Source organism: Protomyctophum parallelum, assembly GCF_964188405.1.
Source record: "Protomyctophum parallelum genome assembly, chromosome: 15".
Classification (NCBI taxonomy): Eukaryota; Metazoa; Chordata; class Actinopteri; order Myctophiformes; family Myctophidae; genus Protomyctophum; species Protomyctophum parallelum.
The window spans coordinates 42,163,496-42,189,729 of record NC_139710.1 but is presented as its reverse complement, the minus strand read 5'-3'; the positions used below and the strand labels follow the sequence as shown (position 1 = coordinate 42,189,729).

The 26,234-nt window shown below is 40.4% G+C and overlaps 2 protein-coding genes across 4 annotated transcripts; both read left to right on the top strand.

Annotated features, from left to right (window-relative positions):
* Positions 1 to 84: 84 nt before the first annotated feature.
* Positions 85 to 8,714, top strand: entpd4 (ectonucleoside triphosphate diphosphohydrolase 4). Of its 3 annotated transcripts, none has more exons than XM_083784482.1 (13): positions 85 to 195; positions 571 to 702; positions 821 to 1,012; positions 1,156 to 1,361; positions 1,672 to 1,822; positions 2,779 to 2,882; positions 3,311 to 3,370; positions 3,843 to 3,997; positions 4,498 to 4,664; positions 4,806 to 5,130; positions 6,183 to 6,268; positions 6,362 to 6,523; positions 6,859 to 8,714. In XM_083784482.1, the coding sequence occupies exons 2-13, from the start codon at positions 695 to 697 to the stop codon at positions 7,091 to 7,093; spliced, it is 1,851 nt and encodes a 616-aa protein (XP_083640608.1). In that variant the 5' UTR covers positions 85 to 195; positions 571 to 694; the 3' UTR covers positions 7,094 to 8,714. The 3 variants fall into 3 exon arrangements, with proteins under 3 accessions (XP_083640608.1, XP_083640609.1, XP_083640607.1); XM_083784483.1 differs by having other exon boundaries at positions 815 to 1,012; positions 3,843 to 3,973; XM_083784481.1 differs by having other exon boundaries at positions 815 to 1,012.
* A 2,766-nt stretch (positions 8,715 to 11,480) lies between these two features.
* slc25a37 (solute carrier family 25 member 37) lies at positions 11,481 to 22,350 on the top strand. Its single transcript, XM_083784530.1, has 4 exons — positions 11,481 to 11,780; positions 16,044 to 16,272; positions 16,479 to 16,535; positions 17,872 to 22,350. The coding sequence occupies exons 1-4, from the start codon at positions 11,577 to 11,579 to the stop codon at positions 18,399 to 18,401; spliced, it is 1,020 nt and encodes a 339-aa protein (XP_083640656.1). The 5' UTR covers positions 11,481 to 11,576; the 3' UTR covers positions 18,402 to 22,350.
* Positions 22,351 to 26,234: the final 3,884 nt, after the last annotated feature.

Here is a 26,234-nt window from a genome sequence, read left to right as displayed (position 1 = left end):
ATAACTTAGACCATTGGTAGGCGCCACCTCCACGGAAGATTTCCTTCCAGACGAGGTAGAGGTAAAATCAAACGTACCCACGACTGCCACGTCACTGAGCAGCAGAGACCTGCGTCGCGATTAGCTTCGCTAGCGGCTAGAATATCTCATCTGGACGGCACCACGATTTATTTTAACCCGAAAGGGTCTTAAATCGTAAGTATGACACAAATTTACAGACCGTGTTCTTAAAACGTGTTTTTGTTTAACAGACAGGTTAGTAGTAGAGTAGTAGTAGTAGATGTTTATCTGTTGCTGGCTAATGCTGCTTCAGTGTATTTGAGTTTAATCGTGTCTTCACCACCCTTACAGACCTATGCGAACGAGAATACAATGCATGCATGCAGGCAACGTCACAAGTTACTTAGAACATTATGTTTGCGTTTCGATGCCATCATGCCAAGTCGATTTTTGACCACAGCTGAACATGTCTTTCCCAAAACAGCGTTCATCCAGGTTGGCCTAAATGTAGCAACCACTTTTGAACTATTGGTCTATTGCTCATTTGTTTCCTTATTTTTGTGTTGTCAGGGTAAGATCATGGCTAGAGTTAAGAGAGAAGAAAAGAGGATGGGGCTCTGGTACTACCAACCTCCAGCTGGCTGTCCCATGACTTCTATAATGATCTAACGACTTAAAGACGATACACAGCAACATGGGAAGGTAGGTTTACTTTGCCCGTCCAATTGGGCTTGAAAATGCAAATTATTTAATTACATTGATTTAGCCAATTAGCCATCAATGCATTCAGTCTCTCCCTTCTATCTTTTGCCAGGATCAGCTTCTCGTGCCTTTTCCCAGCATCGTGGCATTTCAGTTTACCATCTCATCTTATTCCTCGGATCCTACTACCTTCTGTCAGACAGTTGTTCTTTATCGGTCTGGCAGTGGGCGTGGTGGGACTCATTTACCTCTTGCTTGTCATTGGAAAGGGACATGACAGCTGGATCAGAAAGGAAAGCCATTTCCACAGGTGAATTAGTGAGAAGTCATATGAAGATACTCTGCACTCTGTTTAGCTTGAAATATAATTGAGTTTTTCAGAATGCATGCAACGAAGCAAGTTTATTTATTCATCCTAATTTGTACTAATTTGGGGGTTTTGGTCGTCAAAAGGCATTTGGCCAGGCTCACCGATGTGGAGGCCACGGACACCAGCAACCCCAATCTCAACTATGGCCTTGTGGTGGATTGTGGCAGCAGTGGCTCTAGGGTGTTTGTGTACTGTTGGCCCCGGCACACTGGCAATCCTCATGAACTGCTTGACATCCGACAAATGAGAGATCAGCACCGCAAGCCAGTGGTTATGAAGATTAAGCCAGGTGAGACAAGAAGCTTGAGGTTTTTCATGACTCACAGTGGCTTTGTATGAACCACTGTGACCTGACCACACCACACTTTCTAAAATCAAAAGATAGTTTATGTAAACAAGTATACTAAATTCTATACTAGAATTTTAGTATTACCAAGTGGTGCTGATATTAGTAATTTTATGTTTAAAAAAAAAAAAAGCACCATTCAATCAAGACCATAGGCTGGGGCTGTCAATGATGGTCTTGGCCCACTACAGAATGCTGAACCTGTTTGTCTGTCATAACCCTATATCTAATTATTTTGTGTTTGTGCTCACAGGTATCTCTGAACTGGCCACAACACCTGAGAAAGCCAGTGACTACATTTATCCATTGCTTAGCTTTGCAGCCCAACATATCCCAAAAAACAAGCACCAGGAAACACCCCTGTACATCTTGTGCACAGCTGGAATGAGAGTCCTTTCAGAAAGGTAGGCCTTATTTATACTAATGCTGCATTCACCCATGTGGCGACAAAGCAACACGATACAAGACATTTTCAGTGGAAGCCAGCGACATGAAGCGAACAACTGATACCCAACACTTAAATTGTTACTGTGTGACTGGCATGACACGCTACAAACATAGTTCAGCTGGCTTCAACTTTGTTTTGTGCTCCAATGACGCAGTGAAGGGACTTGAACTGTCAATCAGTCATAATTATGTTTTTGTTTCACTATTTTCACTCTCTCAAAATTCCTGCTTCATTGTGTGAAAGGCAGAAAAGCCTGTTAACCACTTCCCCTGTGGCTTGACCAAAACTTGATTGTGACCCGGCAGCAATGTAGCTCCTGGGCACGCTTTTTGCTTTATTTTTGCATTATTCTGGGCAGGTCCTACTAAATCGTAAATGGTGCATTTATATAGCTCTTTTATCCAAAGTGCCTCGGGGCTACAGTACAGTATGTTCTATGGCAGCTCAAACAAAAATACTTATAACTCGCTCAAATCTCGATGGATTTACAAATGGGTTGGTTTATTACAAACGTTATCAACATGGCTATGATTCAGGATGCTTATCTGCTTAATGTTTATTTTATTTTATATGAATGTCATATAAAAGCATATAAGTATGTGGACGTCTCTGACGTTTATAACAAACCAAACTGTTTGAAAATCTGTTGAAAATGTAGTGGTTATTTGAGTTATGGTTATTAAGTACTGTACATGCCCCATAGACACAATGCTCACAATGAGTTGTGAGCTTGTAGATTGCCTATTTTTAGCAAAGATATTTGGTGTACAGGGGAGTGAGAAAGGTATTGAGCCTTGGGGACCCTCTGGGACCCCAGTCAATAAAGTATACACCCACAACCGCTCCACCCGCCTGAGGAGCACTCCTCACTGCTCACCTCACTGCTCACTTTGCCTTATTGTTTTATCTCAGCCAACAAGAGGCACTTCTTGAAGATCTTCGGACGGACATCCCAGTCCACTTCAACTTCCTGTTCTCGGATTCCCATGTGGAAGTAATTTCTGGCAAGCAGGAAGGTAGGCAAAATGAAATAATTGAGGGGAAATATAAGTTGTTTTAGGAGCCAATAACAGGATACCTATAATGCCATATTTGAAGTATAAGATTTTAGCAGCAGAATAGTATACTTTGTAAGCAAACTTAAAATATTAGGGACAAAAATATGTAGTGTACAATTAGACAATAGACATAATAGTGCAAATATGTGCTGATACAGTAGGTGTGGCAAGGATGTGTATACTGTAGCATATATCTATAGATTATGTAAATGAAATGTATGTCTACAGTACATACAAAATATTTGGTAAGAATGTCCAGTCAACTGTGACAAAGGAGGAACATCCTATCTGACTGAGATGGAGTGGTTATAGATTGCATTGTGGTTATAGGACAACATATTTGTGTTCTATAACTTCCCAAATGTGTTTTGTTTCTACTATTAAAGGTGTGTATGCGTGGATTGGGATCAACTTTGTCCTTGGAAAATTTAACCATGTACATAATGGTAAGTGCCCAAACAGGAATGTACAATTAGTTTGCGTGGCAATGTGCGTCACAGTCATATCCGTATTTGCTGATATGACTGGAACAGACACAAGCTATGTGTAAATTGTATTGTGGAGAAGGTTGGCCTCTTTTTCTAATACATTTAGAATTTCACCACACCATCAAACAACTGTGTAATATGACATTCACTTTAGTTAATGCATAAATAAGTACAATAAACCCATGCCATGGCATGGCATGCGAAAGATATATTTACAGTATAACACAATGATGATCTAACAGATTCTCTTTTGTGCTGAATAAAAATGTATGCATGTTAAATGTAGCAAAAGGGTTATATTTCCTAAGAGTTAAGCTATCGTCAGTCACACACCCACTTAATGATATGTTTCTAAACGTTCTATTGGCTTTGTGGTTAGTTTATATTAATTTGCTTAACATGTGCCATGTTTCCCTGGTTCCTAAACCAGAAGGGGAAGCCGTTGTAGAGGTGCAGGTCCCAGGCAACGACCAGCAGGAGGCAATGGTGAGGAAAAGGACTGCTGGTGTCCTGGACATGGGTGGCGTCTCCACGCAGATCGCATACGAAGTGCCCAAAACTGTAAGCTTTGCTTCTCCACAACAGGTTATTATCCACGACCAATTCAGTTTTTTGTGCTGTCTCTGATTTTGTTGCTCACCCCCTTTTCTTTTCTTCTCCCCCTTCCACTCACCTCAACTTCTGTCATTACCTGGTTAACACCATTTCTGTCCTGTGGAGATAAAGTACAGTACTCTTCATCCAATACTGTAACTGTAACACATGAGGTTATCCATGACGCACTCAATTGAGATTTGGGGTTGTTTACTTAGCATTTCAATTCTTATCCATTGATGGTGTACTACGTGCTGCATGTTCTCCTCCTTGTGCAAATTGTTTTCTCCCTCAATGCTGCCTTATGCCATTCAACTCCAGCTTCACGTGTACCTCTTTAGTTTGTTGTAGCCTCATCTAATTTAGTATTTATGTATTAGAATTGTGGGTTTTTCTGAAATATAGATAACTTGCAACAGTTAATGGAGATAACAAGATGCCTGGATGTGGGCCTTCATCATCATTTCCTAGCTGATTTATATGTCTTATAGGAGGAAGTTGCTAAGAACTTGCTGGCAGAGTTCAACTTGGGATGTGACGCGCACCGCACAGAGCATGTTTATCGTGTGTACGTGTCCACCTTCCTGGGTTTCGGTGGGAATGCGGCGCGCAAAAGATACGAAGACAACCTTGTTAGAAATTCTGCGACTCGAAACAAGTAAGAACATTCTTGGCTCTGATTTCCAGATTCTTTCTTTTTTCTTATAAGACTGTTGACTGACACGGTTTACACAGTAGGAGCATATACCATTGTTATTATGCCTTATGGCATGTTTTCCATTATTAATCCTTCCACCAGGTTCTTAGGCCAGCATGTAGGTGAGACAGCCGAGTCGCCCCTGCTGGACCCATGTCTACCCACAGACCTACAGGATGAGGTTGGACTGACTGCCCAGAAGCTGTACTTGCGAGGCACAGGGGACTTTGATCAGTGCAGACAGCTGCTCCATCCTTTTCTCAACCACACCAACGAGACCCACACATCCCTGAATGGGATCTATCAGCCACCTATTGACTACAACAACAGCCAGTTCTATGGCTTCTCCGAGTTCTACTACTGCACAGAGGATGTGCTTCGGATGGGTGGGGATTATAATTCCTCCACATATGCCAGAGCTGCCAAGGTAAGCACTCTATAGAGCAGGGGTGCCTACACTTTTTTGACTTGAGAGCTACTTTCAAAATGAGTAGCTCAACAAGATCTACCAACCGAAAACAGTATAATACCATTGCTGAAAATGGCTTTGGAATAGCGGCGCTGGCATTACATGTAAGACATATACAATGGGGAATGTGATGGGAGAAATGGAATAGGTAGAGATTTTGTACTTTGTAATTCTACCGACATTTGTGCACCGCAACACTCTTGAAAACAAAGTATTGTTGTTGGTTTGAGCTGACAGGCTTTTTTTTTATGTCAATGAATCAAGTCAACTTAATTCAAGTGGCAGATTAAATATTCTTTAGGGACATGTCATGTGATCTACCTGCACAGCCTTTGTGATCTACTGGTAGATCGCAATCTACCTTTTGGGCACCCCTGCTATAGAGCGTCCCCTTTCATGACGACGCCAGGCCCAGGAAATTAATCCCAATGCATTTTTCCCATAGGCATTTCAAGACGTATTTATTTTAAGCGTCGTACGAAGCCAACTCTTGTCGTGACAAATCATGACAACACACACAATATTTTGGACCAAACAAATAATTACAAAGAAGAAAAACAACAAAAAAAGTGTTGTAACCTGCCGTTTTTTTCTACTTTCTAATTCTTTGTTTGGCCCGAAATTATTTGTTTGTTGTCATGATTTGTCACGACAAGAGTTGGCTTTGTCCGCGGTGTAAACGTCTTTAAATAAATACTTTCTGAAAAGTCTATGAGGAAAATGAACGGGATGTCTCTCGAGGGGGCGGGACTGTGACGCTCTATAGCAAAGCCTACTGCACGCTATGCATCGATGAGATGTCTTGAAGTCTCTAGCTGTAGCTTGTTGAAGTTTAACCCATAAAGTTGAATGAGGGACAACACTTTAACTAAGTATCATTTAAAAATATATATAGATAAGATGGATGGATATACAGATTCATTTTTGGATTTGCTATGTAATTAATAATAGAATATTTCAAGTCAATGTAGTAGAGAAGTTAATCTGTCTGGATTTTATTACATCCCCAGAGTTATTGCGCCACCCAGTGGAGGATTTTGAAGGAACGCTTTGACTCAGGCCTTTATGCCTCACATGCTGATCTTCACAGGTTGAAGTAAGTTGCACAATCAGAGAACATTCCTTGTTGGTTTATAGGCTTACCACTATATCCAATCTTAACATTATGTCATCAACATTGTTTGTGCAGGTACCAGTGTTTTAAATCATCCTGGATGTATGAGGTATTCCACGCTGGCTTCTCTTTTCCTACAAAATATAAAAATCTGAAGACTGCACTGTTGGTTTATGAAAAGGAGGTGCAGTGGACACTTGGAGCCATCCTCTACAGAACACGTTTTCTTCCACTAAGGTAAGACGGATATTTAATTAATACAGTGGTTGGAAACAGCGGGGGTCACAGCAGTAACAGTCGACAGTGATCTGTTCACTTATTGGCTCAAAGGTGAGCACCAAGAAGGATTAGCATTTAGTGGCATGGCATCTTAGCTTTTGGTCCAATGAATCGGGTCCCTTATGCTGGTTCCAACTACAGCCGAAAATATGCATACAACAAGCATAAACACTCCGAATATCTGCTATTTCCGCCTGACCGTTGGATTTGTGCATTTCAAGCTTTTATACTCGTTAGTATCAGCTCTCTTGGCTAAGCCTTTCTAACAAAAGTGTTTGAATTTCCTCTTCCAGAGACATCCCGCAGGAGAGCCTGAAAGGAGTACATTCCCACTGGCGGCATAGCTTCTCGTTTGTCAACAACCACTACTTATTCCTGGCCTGTTTCCTAGTCGTGCTGTTGTCCATTCTGCTGTATCTATTGCGTCTTCGTCGCATCCACCGACGTGCAGCACAGCGGTGCACCCCCTCCTCTGTCCCATGGTTGGAACAGGGCCTGGGCTCCCCTACTCTTCCTCTCACTCTTTAATACTGAAAGTAGAGCCTTAAAGCCACTGGAAACCAAAATTCATGATCTATGTAATTTAGCGGCTTATGTACATAATAGTAAGCAAAACAAGTATTAAACTGGTATCCATCTAAATTTGAAATATTGTCATTTAAGTTTTACAATCTTAGGTTTGAGGATGGGTGTGGTTATGCTCAGATATTTATTACCAAAATTATGCAATTCAGCTAACCAATCAAAAATCCACGTCAGTGGAACAAATCTCTCTGTTCTCGCTCAGTCTGAACCAACTCATCTCTCATCACGTCAGCTGATCACATAGTATGTCTTCTATGATCATTCAAACGTTACAAGAACAATCCCTTGCTTCTATGATGAAGTCCAAATAAATACAAATTTACCACAAAGTCAAGTTGAACAACCCTAGTTTTACAAAGGAAACAATCTGTTTCTTAAGGTGCATGAAAAAAGAAGTAGCCACTGCTGTGTGACTGTTGAGATTTCAGTCATAATGTAATCTATTATACCTAGACCGTCTTCAGAAATGCTCTTTTTCCCACTGTTATGAACGTTTATTTTCACTCTTAATAATATGACACTTAAGTTTGTTATAATACATTCATTTTTATTAATTTAAGTTTCCAGGGGTTTTAAGGCACAATGGACAATGTGTTTGATTCTCCCAAGTCAGTCTTCTCTGCCCTAAACCAAGTACATTGAAGAGAGAGATGATAATGAGACGAACATTTTTGCATGATGCATTTTCAGACCTGGTTCTTTTTAAGATTTTTATTTAAAGTTTAACTTATTTTGAAAGATATTGAAACCTATGCCTTTCATGTACTACAAATGTGATTGAGTTATAAAAAAAGTATACATATTCTAGCCTTATATGCTTCTACTCCATGACGTTCAAATGGCAGCTGCCCCTATTTTCTATGGAAAATGAAAATGTCAAAGGCAATTCTTTCTGGCAGTTTGCAGACAATTTCTGCATTAGTCCATGGAATCTCTGTTTTAGTGAATATCATGACTCAAGATCCATCATCTGGGGATTTTCTTTTTTAACTTGTCTTGTGTGAGCACTTTTATTTTGCCTTTTTAGATGCATGATACGTTTTATGTGGTTCTTATTTTGTGTCAAATGGTGTAGGTTAACTTCCATTTCCACAGTAACCTCTGATCACAGATGCGTTGCCAATCTGGCACGAATGCAATATGATGATTTTATTGTGGAAAGGAGCACTTTGTGTGGAAAAAAGAAACAGAATGTATGGTACTGCTGTGCAGGAAGGGTATTTTGTCATGTAATGTGTAGCCTTGGAATGGCTACACCAGTGCAATATTTCTTCTCGTCTTATCACTGTAGAGACTGCATTTCACATCAGTTTAATTTACTCTGTCAATCACTGTAGACATCCTCATGTCATGGGATGTGGTTCGATTCATTTTGATACACTTCCATGCATTTACAGATATACTGAGCTTCATTTTCTGGAGCTGTCATGATCACTGCTGTAAGGGGTGGTAAATGAAAGCACATATCCCATTATTTTTTATTAAAGTGTAGTTAACTGTTTGCACAAACAAGAGATTTTGGCAACCCTATTGCAACTCAATAATAAAAATGTATTATACTGTGTTTTTCTTTTCTAGTTTCCTAAAAGTTTTGGAATATTGGCAAAAAAAAAAAGCAAGCTTCTGATCAGAAGGTTGCTTGCTCAAGTTCCTAATTTGTCTTGGATTTATCTGAATTGGATGAAACAATCTAGCCCCCCACACACACATGCTTTTAAACTGCTCTTGGGCAAGGCTCTTTACTGGCAGTTGCTTTATTAGACCTATAATGGCTAAAACGGGAAGGCTATTTTACTGGATATGTTACCATTACAAACTGGTGACTCCACATTAGAAAGGAGATGCAGTATTGTGCAACAATAGGTTTGCCATCCTAATGGCTGGTATTAAAGCTGAAGTTTAGTGATGGGTGTTTTATCAATTTAACAGTATGCTGCAGACAGTCACTAATGCCCATGTCGCATCAGTACCAACACCAGCAGATGACATGGCAGTGATGGCACCCAATGCCCAAGCTTAAGTTATCAATAAGCTTAAGCTTAGGAATTTGCCACCTGTCACCAGATTTTTGCACATCAAATTTTAAACACATTCCTAGATGGTTTGAAATGTGATTCAAAAATCTAAAGATGCCTCAGTCTGAATACTTAGACACTGAAGCCTGACTTTTGCTACTTCCTTACTACTAACGAAGCCTACTTCGTAGACTACTCAGTATATGACATATGGTGCAATTTGGTGCTCAAGCTAAAACAAGGTCAAGGACATTGGGGTCATCTGGTAACCTGGCTTAATCTTGACCTATCACCATAGGGTCATATGTAAATGTATTAAGTATCGTAGTAGGCTATAAGACTTCTGAGAAAACAAAATAATTAAAACATATATAACCGCTCTTTAATAATTCAGGTCTCCTGTAGCAGAGCTGAGGCTGTAGTTTACTAACTGGAAGTGTGATGGCCAGCTGTAACAACACTGGACAAGTGGGCAGTTTAGAACCTCAAGTTACTTGTGCTGACTGCTGAGTCATGTCTGCTTTGGTGAACAACACACCCACAGCACAGCGACACTGCAGTGTGTGGGAGAAGCCAATGAGTGACACAGGATACTTAACAGATCCTGCCAATTCACAACCAATTAATTAAGACAGTGATCAAACATATCATACATCAATAAAGACCTACATCAACCTGTGGAGATCAAATATATGCAGTAGATTTTTTTTTAAACAAACCCTCCTACATTTTGACATTTTTTACTTAGTTTTACATGGTAAAATAGGCAGCACTGCTGCCTGTAATTGTAAAGGCACTATCTATCAGTATGCCGTAATGTCAAGACTATCTGTGTCCCATCAGGGATCACCTCCATTGAAGGACACGGCCCCTGAATTGGGAATCAGCTATGTCAAGGCAAATGTTACCTATTAGTCCACTTGCCAGAATGTGAAGTTGAGCATGTTGAGTAGGCTACATCAAAGTTTTATGTTAGAAATGTTGAGTATGGGTCCCCAGCATGTAGAAACTGCCGGATGATAACTTGCATAAAACCTATAAGGAAAATAAATCTAAATTTAATGATGAAATTTTGAACGTTTTGCCTTTTATAGGTTGTTAATGGTATGGTCACATATGCCAATTATGAAAAAAGCTCAACATATGCAAGTTAGCATCCAGCAGTTTCTACATGCTGAGGACCCATACTCAACATAAAACCTTGGTGTACTCAACATGTCCGGGTTCACAATGGGGCTCTATTATGCTCTATGGGCTGGCAAGTCGACTATATGGGCATTCAATTTTAATCTCAAGGTGAAATTCAAACTTCCGGGCTGCAACAGGAGTCAGCTAGGTAGGGGATGACACTGACTAAATGCAAGATTATCAATTATTAAGAGTCAAGAGATCTTAGAGATGTAATGCAATGAGAAAAGAAAACTAAGTCAAAACCATCCCAGGTGGATTCAAATGTCTCATGATCTTTGGAAGCATTGTTTCACCATTATTAATCGACACAGTTTGAAACTTGGTATGGTCTCCTCAAACTGAAACAAAAGGATCGATGCAGTGTTCCTCCAACCTGAAAGACTTCTCTATGCAACCCACCCTAGGCTTTTTCATATGACCACCATTCACATGACCAAGCAGGGCTCGAGTTGTACTGTACCGTATAATTTGTTCAATTTTAACAAAGTTAGCCGTGGCCTAGATCATGTCTGGACTGTGTGAACACAACACACACAGGTTTTGTAATCCCCCCTTTTAGTTTCCTTAAAGCATTCTTTCTCAAGTTTCCTGGAAGAAAAGGTACATAGATTTCCGTGAACAAGAATGCAAAAAGAAATCACAAGATCTGAGGCATGTCTACTAAAATGGAATCAGTATCCTTTAGTAGGCTATAGTAGTTTCCACAAAAATGTTACAAAACAGATGATGTTGGATATTAAAGTAGCAGACCAAACCTACTTATAAACAATGCATGACTCATGCATTGTTTCATTTCACTTGACTTTGTGGTAAATTTTTATTCATTTGGACTTCATCATAGACTTCATCAGACAGTGATTATCCTCATATGGGGTCAAGCCCAAAAAGTGTATGAAGAGGGGTGGCGGCCCGGGGCGAGTAGTACACATGTGTACACTACTAACTGAACTGAATGTCAGGACAGGTTTGATGGGAAGAGGGAACCCAATAAGACAACTTTTCATTGGCTAACTGAGGTTAATATCCCGCCTCGTTTTTGCGAGTCGCGAATGCGATTGGTCAAAGACAGCCAAGGTCCCGGGGCTCACGGCGCTGACGTCGCATGGGCGCTGGAACTCCAGTGTGTGATGCGATGGTGATGATGATGTTGTGGTCGTCCACGCTGGTTGTAGACTGTTATCTCTAGCAACGGCGTCTATTAAGATAACGCCGTGCCACGCATGGAGTTGAGCGCACGCCCTGCGCTGGCAACACTGGAGATGTCGGAGCTTCAAAGCAAGGACGGCGGCGAACCCTCTGACGGCGACGGCGACCACGACTACGAGAGTTTGCCACCTCATGTCTCAGTAATGACCCACATGACAGCGGGCGCCGTGGCGGGTATCCTGGAGCACACGGTCATGTACCCCGTGGACTCCGTCAAGGTAAACACTGGGAGTTGGGAGGAGGTGGTAACCCCCTACGAGGCTTGAGCGACAGGCTAGCATTCCAAAACTTTGCTACCCTCCCTACTGGCGCGATCAGCCCTGTGCTGTGTGTCAATTCGGATGCATCGTGTCCGCATTCGGATACATTGCTACATGCTAACGTCTGGCTAACGTTGGCTTCAAAAACACACTACAGATGCCTGGTTCAGCTAACCTTCACTGTAGCGCATTGGACGCCACACAAAATGCAATGCATGCTCACTTTTACTGTCAAGTGGCGCCCATAGTACATAGAAGTAACGTTAGCCAAATAGCCAGTCGAAACGGCTCTATTCAATTGAACCTCATAGCGCGTTAGGTTAGATAGGGACGACAACAGTTATCCCGGTCCCTTCCCTTAATTCTCCATTCATCGTTAAACACTCAACTTGACCAACTTATCCGAAGCTTAGCTTCATTCACGTTTCTTAACCAAACATAGCGTGTCTAACCCATAATATGTTGCATGACGTTGGCCGTCTACAATACAAACGCGTCACGTTGAGCGCTAAAATGTACACTTCTAGTCTAGATTTATATTCAGAATCACTGACTGACATGACCTGAGTTACTTAATTGTTACAAGTGTACTGTTCTTGCCATTGAAACAATTGAAGGTCAAGTGCATGGTTGTCATCTCTAGACTACGGTATGTCAAACCACTGACAAGACTTGTCACTGTGAATGAGTGAATGCATATGGTTTTAAAGGCCAGACAAAGCTCTATTTAGACTGTAGATGTAGGACAATGGTCAAGCTTATGTAATCGCCTCTTGTATAGTATACCTTGTGTAAGGTGTCTAGTCTAGCCTTAATGAAATTCACTGGTGAATTGAAAGACATTCTAATTTGGATTTCCTATGTGTACCAAACACTATTCGATAAAAAAAAAATATATATTGCTCATTATAAATACATTTCTTTCTTTCTGATTTTTATACTGTTTTGGGGATTGTCAAATGGGTTTACTGGGTAGATTTGAGACAGCCAGACAAAAGCTTGTATGTACACAAGAACGTGCTAACCATTTGCTTGATTCAGTGAGCTTTGCCCCTGAAATCTCCTCTATATTGGTCAGCTATTGTTTTCCAACAATGCAGTATTTTCATAAATTGTTGTCTTGCTGGCTAACTCAAACAACAACGTTGACGCAATGCAACAGATGCATACATTAACAATCTTCTTTAAAGGACAACTTTAGTTTTTTCAACCAAGGTTCATCTTTTAGGTTATGAGAGAAAGTAAAAGATGAGTGTTAATTTCTTTTCATTTGCTGCTTTCTTTCGTTTTAGGGATTTCAGCTGTTTTTGACAGGGGGGGCGGGGGCATTCGAGCATGGGGCTAAATATGCATTTCTTTACAAAAAAAATGTATAGCGATTTATTATTTTATTATTTACTATAGTCCTACTAGACCCCAATAAATTACATCTGGCCACATAAGATCACAGGATCTACTGACTGTGAAGGTAGCCTACTGGGGGGAAGCCACACTGTGTGTCATAGGCTCAAAATGCCAGTTTGACACATTCAGTAATCAGTAGATCCCGTGATCTTTTGTGGCCAAATGTAATTTCTTGGTCTAGTAGGACTATAGTAAAGAATAAAAAAAGAAATACATATTTAGCCCTGTGCTCGAATGCCCCCGGCCGTCCCCCACCCCCCCCCCCCCCCTGTCAAAAACAGCTAAAGTCCCTAAAACGAAAGAAAGCAGCAAATGAAAAAAAAAAATACACTCACCCTTTACTTTCTCTAATAACAACCTAAAACATGAACCTTGGTTGAAAAAAACTAAAGTTGTCCTTTAAGAAATAGTGTCATGATATTCTCCACGTCACAATGCAGTGATCTTGCCATAATGTAACTCCTATGTCCGGTCTACTCAATAGCATTACACACACAAGCAGTTGTCACAATTTCCTCTTGAGGTTGCTACGGTGCTGCTAGATGATTGAGTTTGTGGAAAGTACAGTGTATGACAGGAAATGCAGAGCTGAAAAAAATTGGACGAATTGATAATATTTACATGGTTAGATTTTTTTTATACCCTCAAACTATCTGACATAATTTAGTACTGACATAATATTCAGATTTCCATAACAAGTGAAATAAAGTAATGGACTGATGTTGAACTTTAATACAAGGACATACACCTCAAATGTAATCATTCAGACAGAGGCTGATCATCCTGTTTGGTCTGCTTCCTTTTTCCCATCCTAACTATCAGAGGTTAGTGAGTGCAGTTAAGAGTTAACAGTTAACAGTCTGTAGAGATTCATGTATAAAAATTAATGAAAATATGGGTTTAATGAAATATTAAGGTCTGTATGTAAATGATCACTGGTGTCAACAGTTATTATTTAGAAAGAAACATTTAGCTATATGAATTTTGTGATTATGTAAATGTCATGATTTATATATATATATATTTCTTACTTTTACTTGCAGTCCTTACTACACTTGCAGTGTTTCAGACCTTAGAGAAGTTTGTAAAATATCAGTTGCAAAATATGTTGATTCCTGGTATTAATTGACAGCAATAGTTCAAAATGGCCTAATAAACCCACCAGTGAGCCTGCCTCAGCTAGACTTTCTAAAACAACAAGGTAAGGCCACATGTAGAAGACACGGGGAGTAGCCTCTGTCTTGTACTGATGCTAGGAGGGATCTTATCAGCATCAGAACCACACCCTCAGAATCAGCTTCACACAGAAAAAGGGTGTGTGGATGATTGCTGTCCTGTACTAATGATTAGTAAACTGTCACTCAACTTTAGCTAATTCTGAATTGCAGAAATTATAGAACAGTATTGTGGTAGATAGAATTTAGCCATATAACACAATAGTATTCCAAAAGGGATACTGATAATTAATGTAATACTTTAATTGGCTATAGACCAAAGTGGTAAACTGCATTTATATGCAGAGTGAGAGAATGCAATTGTTATATCTAGTGTTAACACATCACTCTTAGGCCCAGGCCACATGTACCGGTATATGGATCTGACTGCTATTATTTTCTGTGCAGGACTTGCCAAGTCGCCAGAGCAATGGTAAAGTGTCTATCATTTTTTAATTAAATCTAGAGAAGAGTCGGGATTTCATTTGGAGATTTACGCACATAGTGTGACATGCTGACAGACAATGAAAGACAATGTTCCACTTCCACTCACAATTTTGGTTGAATTGAATCCTGTGTTTAATGCGTTTCTGCGTTTGTGTGTGGACATAGATATCTCTGTCGTATGGGCAGGGATCTTTTCTAAAACCTAGGACGGAAATATCCGTTTAGCAAAAGATCCATATAAGTGTGGCCTGGGCCTTAGCCTTCAGGCAATTGTGGATTGAATCCCACAAATGCAAAGTTTCTCTTGCATTTGTATTGTGTATTGAAATTGATATTATATTGTTAAGCAGAAGGAAGGAAACGCATGGGAATATGCTGAGGGAGATAGACTTTGCCTATCTCCGGAGCAGCCTCCGTACCACTTTGACAAATAAAAACATGCTTTGTGTTATCCAGATAACTTGGCATGGTAGAGTTGGTGTATAACAGGGCTCCATCATGCACTGAGCACTCCCTCACCCCAGGCTTGGAAGTGACGCATAATGGTGCGTTCACTTCAGATGGGCAGATGAAACAATGCAAAAACGTGTCGCAGCATAATTTGCAGCAGCTTCACGCGTCATACCTGGTACCTTCAATTACGTGTTTTATTAAAGTGAAATATTGCCGTAGTGTCTGTCAAATACTTTCCACTTGGAGCTACTTGCAGTCACTTTTTGTTTTATCCCTGCTGCCAATCGGGTTATGCGAGGTGTATGGAGCAGCACAGATTCTAGTGGCCACGGCCAGTAGGGCATTTAGGGCAGATTCACACTATGGTCCCGGGTGCGCACTCGGGACCACTTGGCAGATGTTGTGGTAGTGTGAATGCTGCCTACCGTTACCCAGAGGGGATCACCCAACCGCTCCCAGGAGTCGGGACCACATGGAGGTAGTCTCAGGACTGATTGAAGTGTACTTGGATATGGATCGATGCAATATGAAAGCATTGAATACAGTTGAATGAATTGTACTCGGGTGCGGAAGAATCGAGGCCAATGTGAAATTGTAGCACATGCTGCTCTGTACAAACATACCAGCTCTCATATGTGACGGAACTAAACCAAGCGATTTAAAAAAAAAAAAAAAAAATGTTTTTTCCCGTTTTCTATTTTAGACGAGGATGCAGAGTCTACAGCCAGACCCTAAAGCCCAGTACAGTGGTGTGTACGAAGCTTTGAAAAGGATCATTCGGACAGAGGGACTCTTCAGACCGCTCAGAGGCCTCAACATCACCATGCTGGGAGCAGGACCGGCTCATGCACTCTACTTCGCCTGCTATGAACGGGTCAAACGCTCACTAAGCGATGCCATTCAGAAAGGAGGCAACAGCCATTTAGCTAATGGTAGCTTGTCATTCTCTTGTTGCAACTTGAATACACAATTCAGTTCAAACTCTTAGTGAATATGTATATTGTATGAATATATTTAATATCCTCTCATTAGACATGTGCTGGCACTATGTTTTAAATATTTAATCAATGATGATGACTAATGATTATTCATGTTCTAGCACATGTTTCTTCATCAGTATTCTACTGTGTTCTAACAGGATTGGCAGGCAGTGTGGCCACTGTTCTTCATGATGCTGTCATGAACCCAGCTGAAGGTAAGACTGAGCTGGAATCAGATTTAATTTGTGTTCCCTCGATTGAAGCATAAAATTGACCTTTTCATATCCACGTATTATTGCATGCAGAGTTTTTGTGCTCAACTCAACGATTACTTTCTGGAAACTATTTGCTTCAGTCTCTTTCATTGAAGTTTTCTGGGCATAAATAAAATAAGTACTTGCTCATAGTTGATGCTTACTACTTTTCAGTCTCTTGTAGGCATTGGCAGTGCAGTAGTATTCATGAATGTTTAGGATATAGTCAAAACATCCAAGAACATAGTGCCATATTATTTTTGACAGCCTGATGTGACAATATAGGTGGCAGCTTTCAGAGATATCCTGCACAATGTCTTCACTTGAGCAATAAAGGTTTATAATGCAAATTCAACATTTCAGTCACACTGACCTTCATCAGGTAACCCATGAAGGTCAGTGCAATGTTTGGTGCACAACACCAAAAATATATCTGGTTTTCAGATCGTTAATATTAAATAATAACAGAAATAAAATAAAATACAAAGTTGTGATATGCCTTTTTATATACTAAATATATACATATTGTTGGGCTAATAGGGTATGGTATTGTTTGAAATTCTGAGCTCCATGTTCAAGAGCCACTGTTCTAAGCATGCTGAGGTGATACCAAATGGTAGTTGATACCAAAAGACTGATTGGTCAAAATGAATTGTCACTTGCATAACTTCGTCGAAACAAACTCCCAGGCTGCTGAAAACTGTTAAATGTTTAAACTAGCTTTTATAAATGTGACATTATTAATTCATATTAAGCAACTACATGGCCCGTTTCTCACCTAGAAACAGTGTTGTAAAGCAAAATGGTTTCAAAGTGAAGCAGTCATCACTATCAGCTGTAACCTAAACCCACTTAGTTTCAGAGCAGTGCTGCTGGACTAACCCCTGGAATAACGAATGATCATATCTTTACTGTTCAAAATCCTACTAACATGTAACCAATGTGCTCATGCCTTTGCTCGCAGTTCCGCATTGTCCGCAGTCTGTAATAGCAGAGAATCCAACCCATATAGACCTGTTGTAACTAACCTATCGTTGTTATACCTTTAAATCCGGATGCTACCTCTGTGTCTCATTAGTTGTTGCTATGCATACATGTACGTCGATATATTCCATATCAGCTTATGAATCATTTGCTCACTCTCTTACTTACGGAATCATCACACTGGGTAGGCTGTCTAGCCGGAACCTCCATGAATATGCTGCCACTAAAGAGAGAGTGTGAGATGAGCTGAATGTTTGAGGGTGTGTTGTTCTGACTGCTAAATGATTGCCTCTCTGTTCCTGCATGTCTGCAGTGGTGAAGCAGAGGATGCAGATGTACAACTCTCCGTATCGAGGCCTGTTCGACTGTGTTCGGACAATAACGCACACCGAGGGCATCGGGGCCTTCTATCGCAGCTACAGCACACAGCTGACGATGAACATCCCCTTTCAGGCAGTGCACTTCATCATATATGAACTGATGCAGGAACAGTTAAACCCCCACAGACACTACCACCCCGGCAGCCACATAGTGTCAGGCGCCGCAGCAGGGGCCATCTCGGCCGCCATAACCACTCCACTTGATGTCTGCAAGACCCTGCTCAATACGCAGGAGAATGTAGCACTCAACTCCATGCACATCAGCGGCCATTTGTCAGGGATGGCTAATGCTTTCAGGACGGTGTACCGACTTGGCGGTTTGGCAGCCTTTTTCAAAGGCGTTCAAGCTCGGGTGATCTATCAAATGCCCTCTACTGCCATTGCCTGGTCAGTCTACGAGTTCTTCAAGTACTTTTTGACCCAGCAACAGCTGGAGCGAGAGGCAGGCACCCGCACACTTTAACGGGCGTGAGGGGAGGGGGGTAGGTAAGACACACTAGTAGTAGTCACACCTTGACAGCAGTCGCACTAGTCACTCCTTGACTGGAATCAAGGCACGAAGCCTGGAGGCTGTGTGTGCGTGTTTGTCTCTGTGTTGCCGAGTAAAGGACCTCTGGGGTTATTGTCTCAAAGGGAAGTTAGTTACTGGCAGTTTTCTCTGCCGCAAATAGAGGTGAATGTCCTCACTCATGCAAAACACATCGTGTGAATGCAGGGAGTCATCTGGTAGGGAATCCATATACTCATTTGGAGGGCAGCACTCCTTACATTCCACCCACCAAGCCTTTGTATGTTCTAAATGACCTACAGAACCTAAATATTTAGTGGAATGGGAGTATTAAAATGAATGAATGAAGTTCTATACATCCACTGCATCAAGCCCCATAGCTTAGAGAGCGTAGTTATTGTCCACAGAGCACGGACGACCCCACCCTGTTCGTCATCCCTCCCCAAATCACACCTTAATAACATACACTCCCAGGGCTCCTTTTCGGCATATGTTTGACTGGATGTATGAATAATGAGTTTGCCTTCATTGATGAGTTTATCATAATATATATTTATTTTATTAGCTTTTCAAGGCTTGCATTTTATGGTTGTTGAAGAAACACATTGGCTGTTTGCTTGTTTTATTTGTGTGTGTATATTTATAAAGAAATATTAGGACACATTCCTTAGTTTGGGTTCACAGTAAACGGAATAATTGCACTTTCAAAGTGCCTCTTGAATGTTGAACTCCATGTGTCAACACATTTTCTTCTTTTTTTCTCATTGACAGAAATATGGGGGAAAATATAATTTTGCAATCTTCTGTTGATGAAGATATCAAATATAGTGGCTCTTCACTAGTAGAAAGGACTTATTAATATCCTTTCCAAGTTTTATTAGCCTTTGATCATGACTCGAGGTTAAACTTTGTAAACTTATTAGCCTACTTTATTAACGTTCAGTGGATCCATCGTGTGAGAGAATCGCTTGCGAAAATATGCAGATCTACACGTCAAGTGGGTGTGTCCTGAGTCCTGACACATAAGCCTGTAGATAACTTAATTTTGATGAGTGATGACGTGTTTCATCTGACTTTGTTTCCGGATACCTTTTATGGTCTTAAATGGGGTGTGGAACAATGCAAATGATCTCCATGTGACACGCTTGCGACTTACAAACAAAAATGAGAAACACCTGTGATCCTGAACTAAAGAATTGATGTATGCGTACACAAAACATACGGCCATACAAAATGTACAAGTTACAACCAGGTTTGTGAATGAGGCCCCATGATTTATTTTCTGATCCATGTCATAGTCAAATAAGCTGTCAAAATCCCAAAGTGCAAAATAGAGTAGATTTCTTTCCCTTTTTTTATTGTTTAGATTGGTGAAGTCATCAGTCATAGCTCACATAACCCCACTTAGCCCTCCCCTGTCATTATTTGTTTTGTCCTCACTTATCCCTCCCCTGTCGTTATTTGTTTTGTTTAACTTTATTCTCTCCAGAGAGATCATCTCTCTCAGAATCAAAAGTATGTAGACCGCAACGGTCCGATTATTTGCCTTGTTTAAGTGCAGTACTACAATGCTCTTGAATCACGCACAAAAAATGTATAATATAAAAATCCTATATGTTGCAGAGAGAGAAGGCATCTTTTATACATAAGTATATACCGTACATATATATATTTTGTGTGTGTGTTCGTGTGTGTGTGTGTGTTCGTTTTCTTTTTTTTTAAGTCAAACTTCTTTTTGTTATATCATTCAGGGCTGTTGCTTTGGATTATGGCCTTGTCAGTTGTCACAGCATTCAGATATGTGTGATTGTGTTCATATTTAGTGTATAAGTTTTTCTTGTTTGCATAAGTAAAGGTGGAGGACATGTCTTATACATTGAACATTTTATGAGCCAAGCCTTTGCAGATACATTCTGGAAAAGCAGCCTCTTCCAATGTGTTAGCCTGTAGACCTTTCTTACCGTGCGTCATCTCCCTCAGCTAATGCCTGATCATACTTCATCGTACGAGTTCACCTACAAACAGTCAATTCATGTCCTAATTCAGTTGGCCAGCAAGCATGTTACATCATTTTTGTCCTGCTGTTTTAGTTGTGCATTTCCTGTCTGCCTCCTGGCTCTCCATTTTCCACTCTTGTCAAGACATTCCTTCAGATATTGATATAATCCACCACGATTTGTTTGTTTGACTTTGACAATGAAATGCTTACATTGTCTTCTAGTGAAGGCACATTGTCAGATTAGATCACGCACAACTTTTAAAGAATTTGTTACTATTGCTAAAGCTAGGTTATTCGAAAATCCCAAAGAGCTGCATTATTTTCTATGCATTTTACATTGAAACGTATTGGTTTGTGGACCAGATTTTATGTGCCTGCACAGTAAAATCGTCATTAATTATAACCCTTGAGTGTACAGATGATAAATGGACTACTGTGTACCTGCTATGAAAAGCAATTCCTGTTGTCTTCATCCATTCTCTATAGGTTTTACAATATTTCAGCTTCCATATCAAATCTAGCTCAATGTGTATCATGGAATTCATAATTTATTTAGTCTGATACTACACTAATTTAAATGTTGGTTAATGATTTGTAAGGGCCTTTATTATAATAATTTGAATTACAGACGTATTGGTGGGTAGAAGCTTGTGTTCAATGTTTTGATTGTGCCAAGTTATATAAACCTAGTGCAATGTATCGAATCATTTGAGATGTCAACAAAAGTGAAATCTAGCTTAGTTTATTCAAATGGTTTATAGTTATACAGTAAATCTAAATAGTTAACTATACAGTTGCTCATTCCCCTATACATTTTTATGGCATTATTCTTTATTCACTGTAGAGATTTACACTGCTCGAATAGTTGTAGTAGAAAAAATAATTTTAGACATTCTCAAATTTCAGATTTTTATGGTTTTATGACTGTTATTATCCAATACCATTGTTATTGGATAACAATGTTGATCAAAAGAAAATGCTTTGACATCTTTCATGCTATTTGCAAAAGCAATTCTAGGGGATTTGGGAGTTGTGAGTGCCATTTACAATTGAAGAATTAAGATAATGTTAAATGATTGTGGAAATGCTGCTACAGTATGTAACACTGGAGCTCAAATAAAAATGGAAGTGATCAATGTTGCGTTGTCTTACTGATCAGTACGTCTTGACATGACTGAGTTTATACATTAGATTCTGCAACATAGACGTGGTGTTAACTATTTTCCACTTATATTTGTTATCTTTTCTCTTCCATTTTTCTCCCATCCAAGTATTTTTCTCTCGGAAACCGTAAATCGTAAGAGATACAACACTTGAGGTTCATAGTACAGTGCCTTTCATAGGACAAAATAATTACACCAGTTGGCCTCATGTCGCCGTTATAACTACGTTTTGGACTACAACTCATCATAGAATTTGATTTATCCTTGGATCATGATATAAAACTCCCCATATAGTCCACGCCAATTTGCATCTGTATAGATTGTCCGCTGTTTAGAATTGTCTTCAAAACACACTTTGGCTCAGATTTTCTTTTTTCTAAATCTCACAAAATAGGATAAAGGATCTCCAGACAAATGCGATTGAAACGCATCATACAGTATTTTAATAGTCAACCTTTCAGCCGTAATTGGCTTCCAAATCAACCCCATGAGTCTGATGCTGAGTAGCCTGGAGAGTATTAAAAGGATAGAGACCGAACCGAAGCGACATTTCAGTGGAAGTTGCTCTGTGGCGTTTTGAAGCACCCGGAGAACCTTCTACTTCCTCGTTTTTTTCTTCTGCTTTATTGCATACTCATGAGACCTCTAGGCCCAGACTGTATGATGAAGCGTTTGGAAATCGCGGAGGCAACAGTCTGGTAACGCGAGACTAATTTGGACACCAAATTTGGTGTCCAAAATGCGAAAGTGCAAATGGGCGCTCAATGTTAAACCCCAGCTGCATGGGGTTTCCTTGTCATAACTCCACGGGTCGGCCTGCAGTCCCTCCTCTCACCACTAGGGCCGGGCGCCTCAACGTTGGAGAGCCTCACTGGGGCCTTGGGCCCAGCCTCCGTGACTTCTGGCAGTGGCGTCAACTCCGGGGGTGCACAGGAGCAGAAGAACCCACTGGCAAAATAATAACACAACACAACGGCTCTTTTAAGAGCTAATAGCAGCCAGCCGCAGCGCAAATATGCGTGGCTGCACCCACTGCCGTTATAGGAACCTTCCGCCACTGACTTCTGGTATAGAGGGGCGGGTGCCGCCGGGACATTGCGCTGGAGCATATTGGTTTATCAATCTGAGTGCCCGCCCCCCTCCACTCCTCCCCTGCCTGGTAGAACACAGTGGACAACACTGACATCACCACATTTGGAGCAACGCCCCTCTGCACTGTAGTTCAATCCCACTCCTAGAGCGACCAGGAAATGTGTCCGAAGGCAAGATCCGATCAGCACTAAATAAAAGTCGCATGGCCTCCAACGACATTCCTCCCAGCGTAGATTTCCGCTTTTCTAGTTCTATTGTATTGTGCGCTCGGTGTGTTCAAGCGCACAATGCATACATAACCATTGTACCAGTTAAACCGATTGTCCACCACCATTGTTTTGGCATACAGTTTCTTACACAACAGTAGGGGCCCTACAAACTACATGATTCCGTAGAACTACAAGAGAATTTGCCTTGAGAACCCCTAGTACTGAAGTGACCCTGTACAAATTGAAGCATGGCCATGTGTCTTAGCTGACTGATTAACTAGGCACAGACATTGGCCCGGTTTCCCAAAGGACACCTCTTACACCATGGTGCTCAGTTGCTCCTCTAGGCCGCACACAGAAGCCTGTGCATAGATGTGCCATGCAATGGTAGGCATCAGGCCTGGTATGGTAGGCCTATCATTCTGAAATTTTATTTAATTATTTATTTATATATATATATATATATATATATATATAAATTAAATTTCAGAGGCCTCAGGTCTACCATTCTGAAATTTAATTTAATTATATATATAAATAAAATTTCAGAATGGTAGACCTGAGGCCTACCATACCAGGCCTGAGGCCTACCATTGCGTGGCACATCTATGCACGGAATGCTATGTTCACAGGCTTCTGTGTGCGGCCTAGAGGAGCAACTGAGCATGTGCAACACCACTTCTTACACCATGGTGTAAGAGGTGTCCTTCGGGAAACCGGGCCATTGACATAGTCATAGAGTGATCCATTTATTCAACACTTTACCAAAGCACTATTGGGCAGAGTCATCCATCCAATGAACTACAATCTCTTTGTGACCAGGAAGGGAATTTTATTAGATTTTCATCTGAGGCTGTCACGTCACTGTACTGTGGCAAAAATATAATTGACTCCTAGAACAACATATCTAGAAGCCTGTGCTGAGGTGGCACAGTTTACTTCTCAGAGAAACACTGAAGACAGTTTGCTTCACTAGTGCAATAATCTCTGTACACTCAAAGTAATATTAACAGAGGATTTTACTGTGTATACTCCCTGGATGGTGTGATTGAGACAATGATAACATAAAATAAACAGTGTTCTAAAAGATGAAAATGAGGTTTACAGTGAACTTCATTCTTGTTTACGGTGTAAAAGCGGTGCCAAACATTTTTGAAATCATGTTAAAATCTGCATTCTTGACAAATGTCACTATCCTGTATATTACCACGTGTGTTAGCATCTCATGCCTGCAGAGTGCTCCAGCGTTTACAAAAACACCAACAAAAACAAACCTATTATAGAAAATAATAATACAGTTTCAAAATATGTTTATCTGTCTATTTGCGTTGCTATTAAGAGCTTAGTTGGTTATTAAAATATGTCTTACTCTCCACTGCTATTCTTTATCTTTCATGTAGCCACTGACTATTTGTTCAGATTTCTGGTTATAAAGCACTATCATCTGATGGAATTGTGTAACACCAACAGAGGGCACTATAATACCTTGGCTTGAGGTGCTTGAGGAAACGGAGATGATGTGAAAAATGCTGGGGATCTTAACCAAGTGGAAAATGTAACTTAATTTTCATTTTAACTTGGTCTTCATGTTGATTTTGTGTAACATTGTCATTGTCACCTTATGCCCATATTCTTAAATAAATTCCAACAAGGGAGAACCTTATTCTTATTATCAACACCAACTTGCTTCCTACAATTGTACATTACCACAACATGCTGCAAATGTTTCATAATTTATTTTTAACACATTTTTCATGAGGGGTTACTTATTACACTCTTCATATCTTTCTAAATCTAACATAACTTTAACCACAGTTTTCTGTTCCCACGAAACATTTTTAAATAAAAACGGACATGCCTCATGGCACGTACACAGGTGTAATGCCATATTGTCCATGATTTGTTTATCTTTTGCCCTGGTGTATGTGAAACTTGTTTATCTGAAGTGCACAATGAAAAAAAAAACTGCCTGTTTTCCCTGTCGACAGTACATTTCTCCAATCCCGTATCTGCAATAAACTGTCCCACCACTTTATGTCTGGGAGATAACGCCATTTAAAGATTTCCACAGATTGGTCTCTCTGTCTGTCTTTTTCTAAGAATTGGACACTTCATAATTTCCAGCCACACACGTTGTTCACAGGCAGATAATGTGATCAACGTTAACCATCGCATAAAGTTGAATCCCGCAGTCTATCTGTTGATAGGAGAAGAAAGGATCTTGTCTGCTGGTGCCGTAACATGAGGGATCTAGTTACACTGTCCTAGGAAGTTTATGAATCTTCCCTTGTGCAAAGGCTGGGGCCATGCTTTTAAACCTGCTTTATCAACTAAAACAAATTTGTCAGCAAGTCACGGCATATTGGAACACTGACAAAGGCAGTCTTTGTGGTTGACGTTTGGTTCCCCCCATCTGTAAAGGAGATCTGTTTGTTTCCCAAAGCATCAGTGGGCACCTTGAAGAGCTGCAATGATGGCATGGCCACGCTGTTCACTGCATCCTGTACGGACCATTCAGATTCCCAAGAATATGAGATGACAGTTAAGCACATGGGCATAGACCCTTGTTACATTACCCTAAGATACATTTTCTGTGCCACAGTTTAGATTGTACATACCGATATAGACATATTTGACAGTATTGTTCATAACAAATGTTCTAGCTAACTGAATCTGAATACATTTCTGATCTAACCACATGACTATTCTGAAATTGTCCTATTAGGCAAACATTCTGCAAAATTGGCTTGTAGACCAGCTATTTTCAGCTATTTGGTGTAGAGGGAAATTGAGGGGACCCAGAATAGACCCCTGCGAGACCCCACTCAACAAAGTATACAGGGTTTAAGTGGTTAAACTTCCCTGTACTGTTATTTTATAAAATTCTCGATGGCCACAATGCTTGGGAGGAGTATGTCTTTAACATGCATGTCTTTTGGTTGATAGGATTATATTTGGCATTCCTTGACAGGCAGCTCCTTCTTCCTTCCTTTGAGTGGAGATAAGGCTTCAAAATCAACGCTTCTATCAAGGGCAGTTATGTTGTAATCTCCACCTAACAGCTTTTGATCTATGACTTAGAAAAGCCAGTTAATCCAGATGGTAGGAAGAGACCTGGTGGCACTCCCCTAAAAAAAAACATAAAAGAAAGAGAGTGAGAAGGAGACCAGGATGGGGTTGTTTCTTTCAGCATTTGTGAACCAATGTACCGTGTCCCGTTCAGCCTCTGGGAAGTGTAAGCATTACAATGGCAAGTAGAATACAATAGTTTTAACCTTCAGCTTTGCACATCAACAAGCGTCTTTATCAGATGCGCAAGGTCTTA

Bases quoted from the DNA above. Each gene is read 5' to 3' on its own strand.
- entpd4 (XM_083784481.1), top strand. The intron at 1,013-1,155 runs GTGAATTAGTGA...GGTCGTCAAAAG, and splicing joins AAGGAAAGCCATTTCCACAG to GCATTTGGCCAGGCTCACCG. The intron at 2,883-3,310 runs GTAGGCAAAATG...CTACTATTAAAG, and splicing joins AATTTCTGGCAAGCAGGAAG to GTGTGTATGCGTGGATTGGG.
- slc25a37 (XM_083784530.1), top strand. From the start codon at position 11,577: ATGGAGTTGAGCGCACGCCCTGCGCTGGCAACACTGGAGATGTCGGAG. The intron at 11,781-16,043 runs GTAAACACTGGG...TTTCTATTTTAG, and splicing joins ACCCCGTGGACTCCGTCAAG to ACGAGGATGCAGAGTCTACA. The intron at 16,273-16,478 runs GTAGCTTGTCAT...GTGTTCTAACAG, and splicing joins CAACAGCCATTTAGCTAATG to GATTGGCAGGCAGTGTGGCC.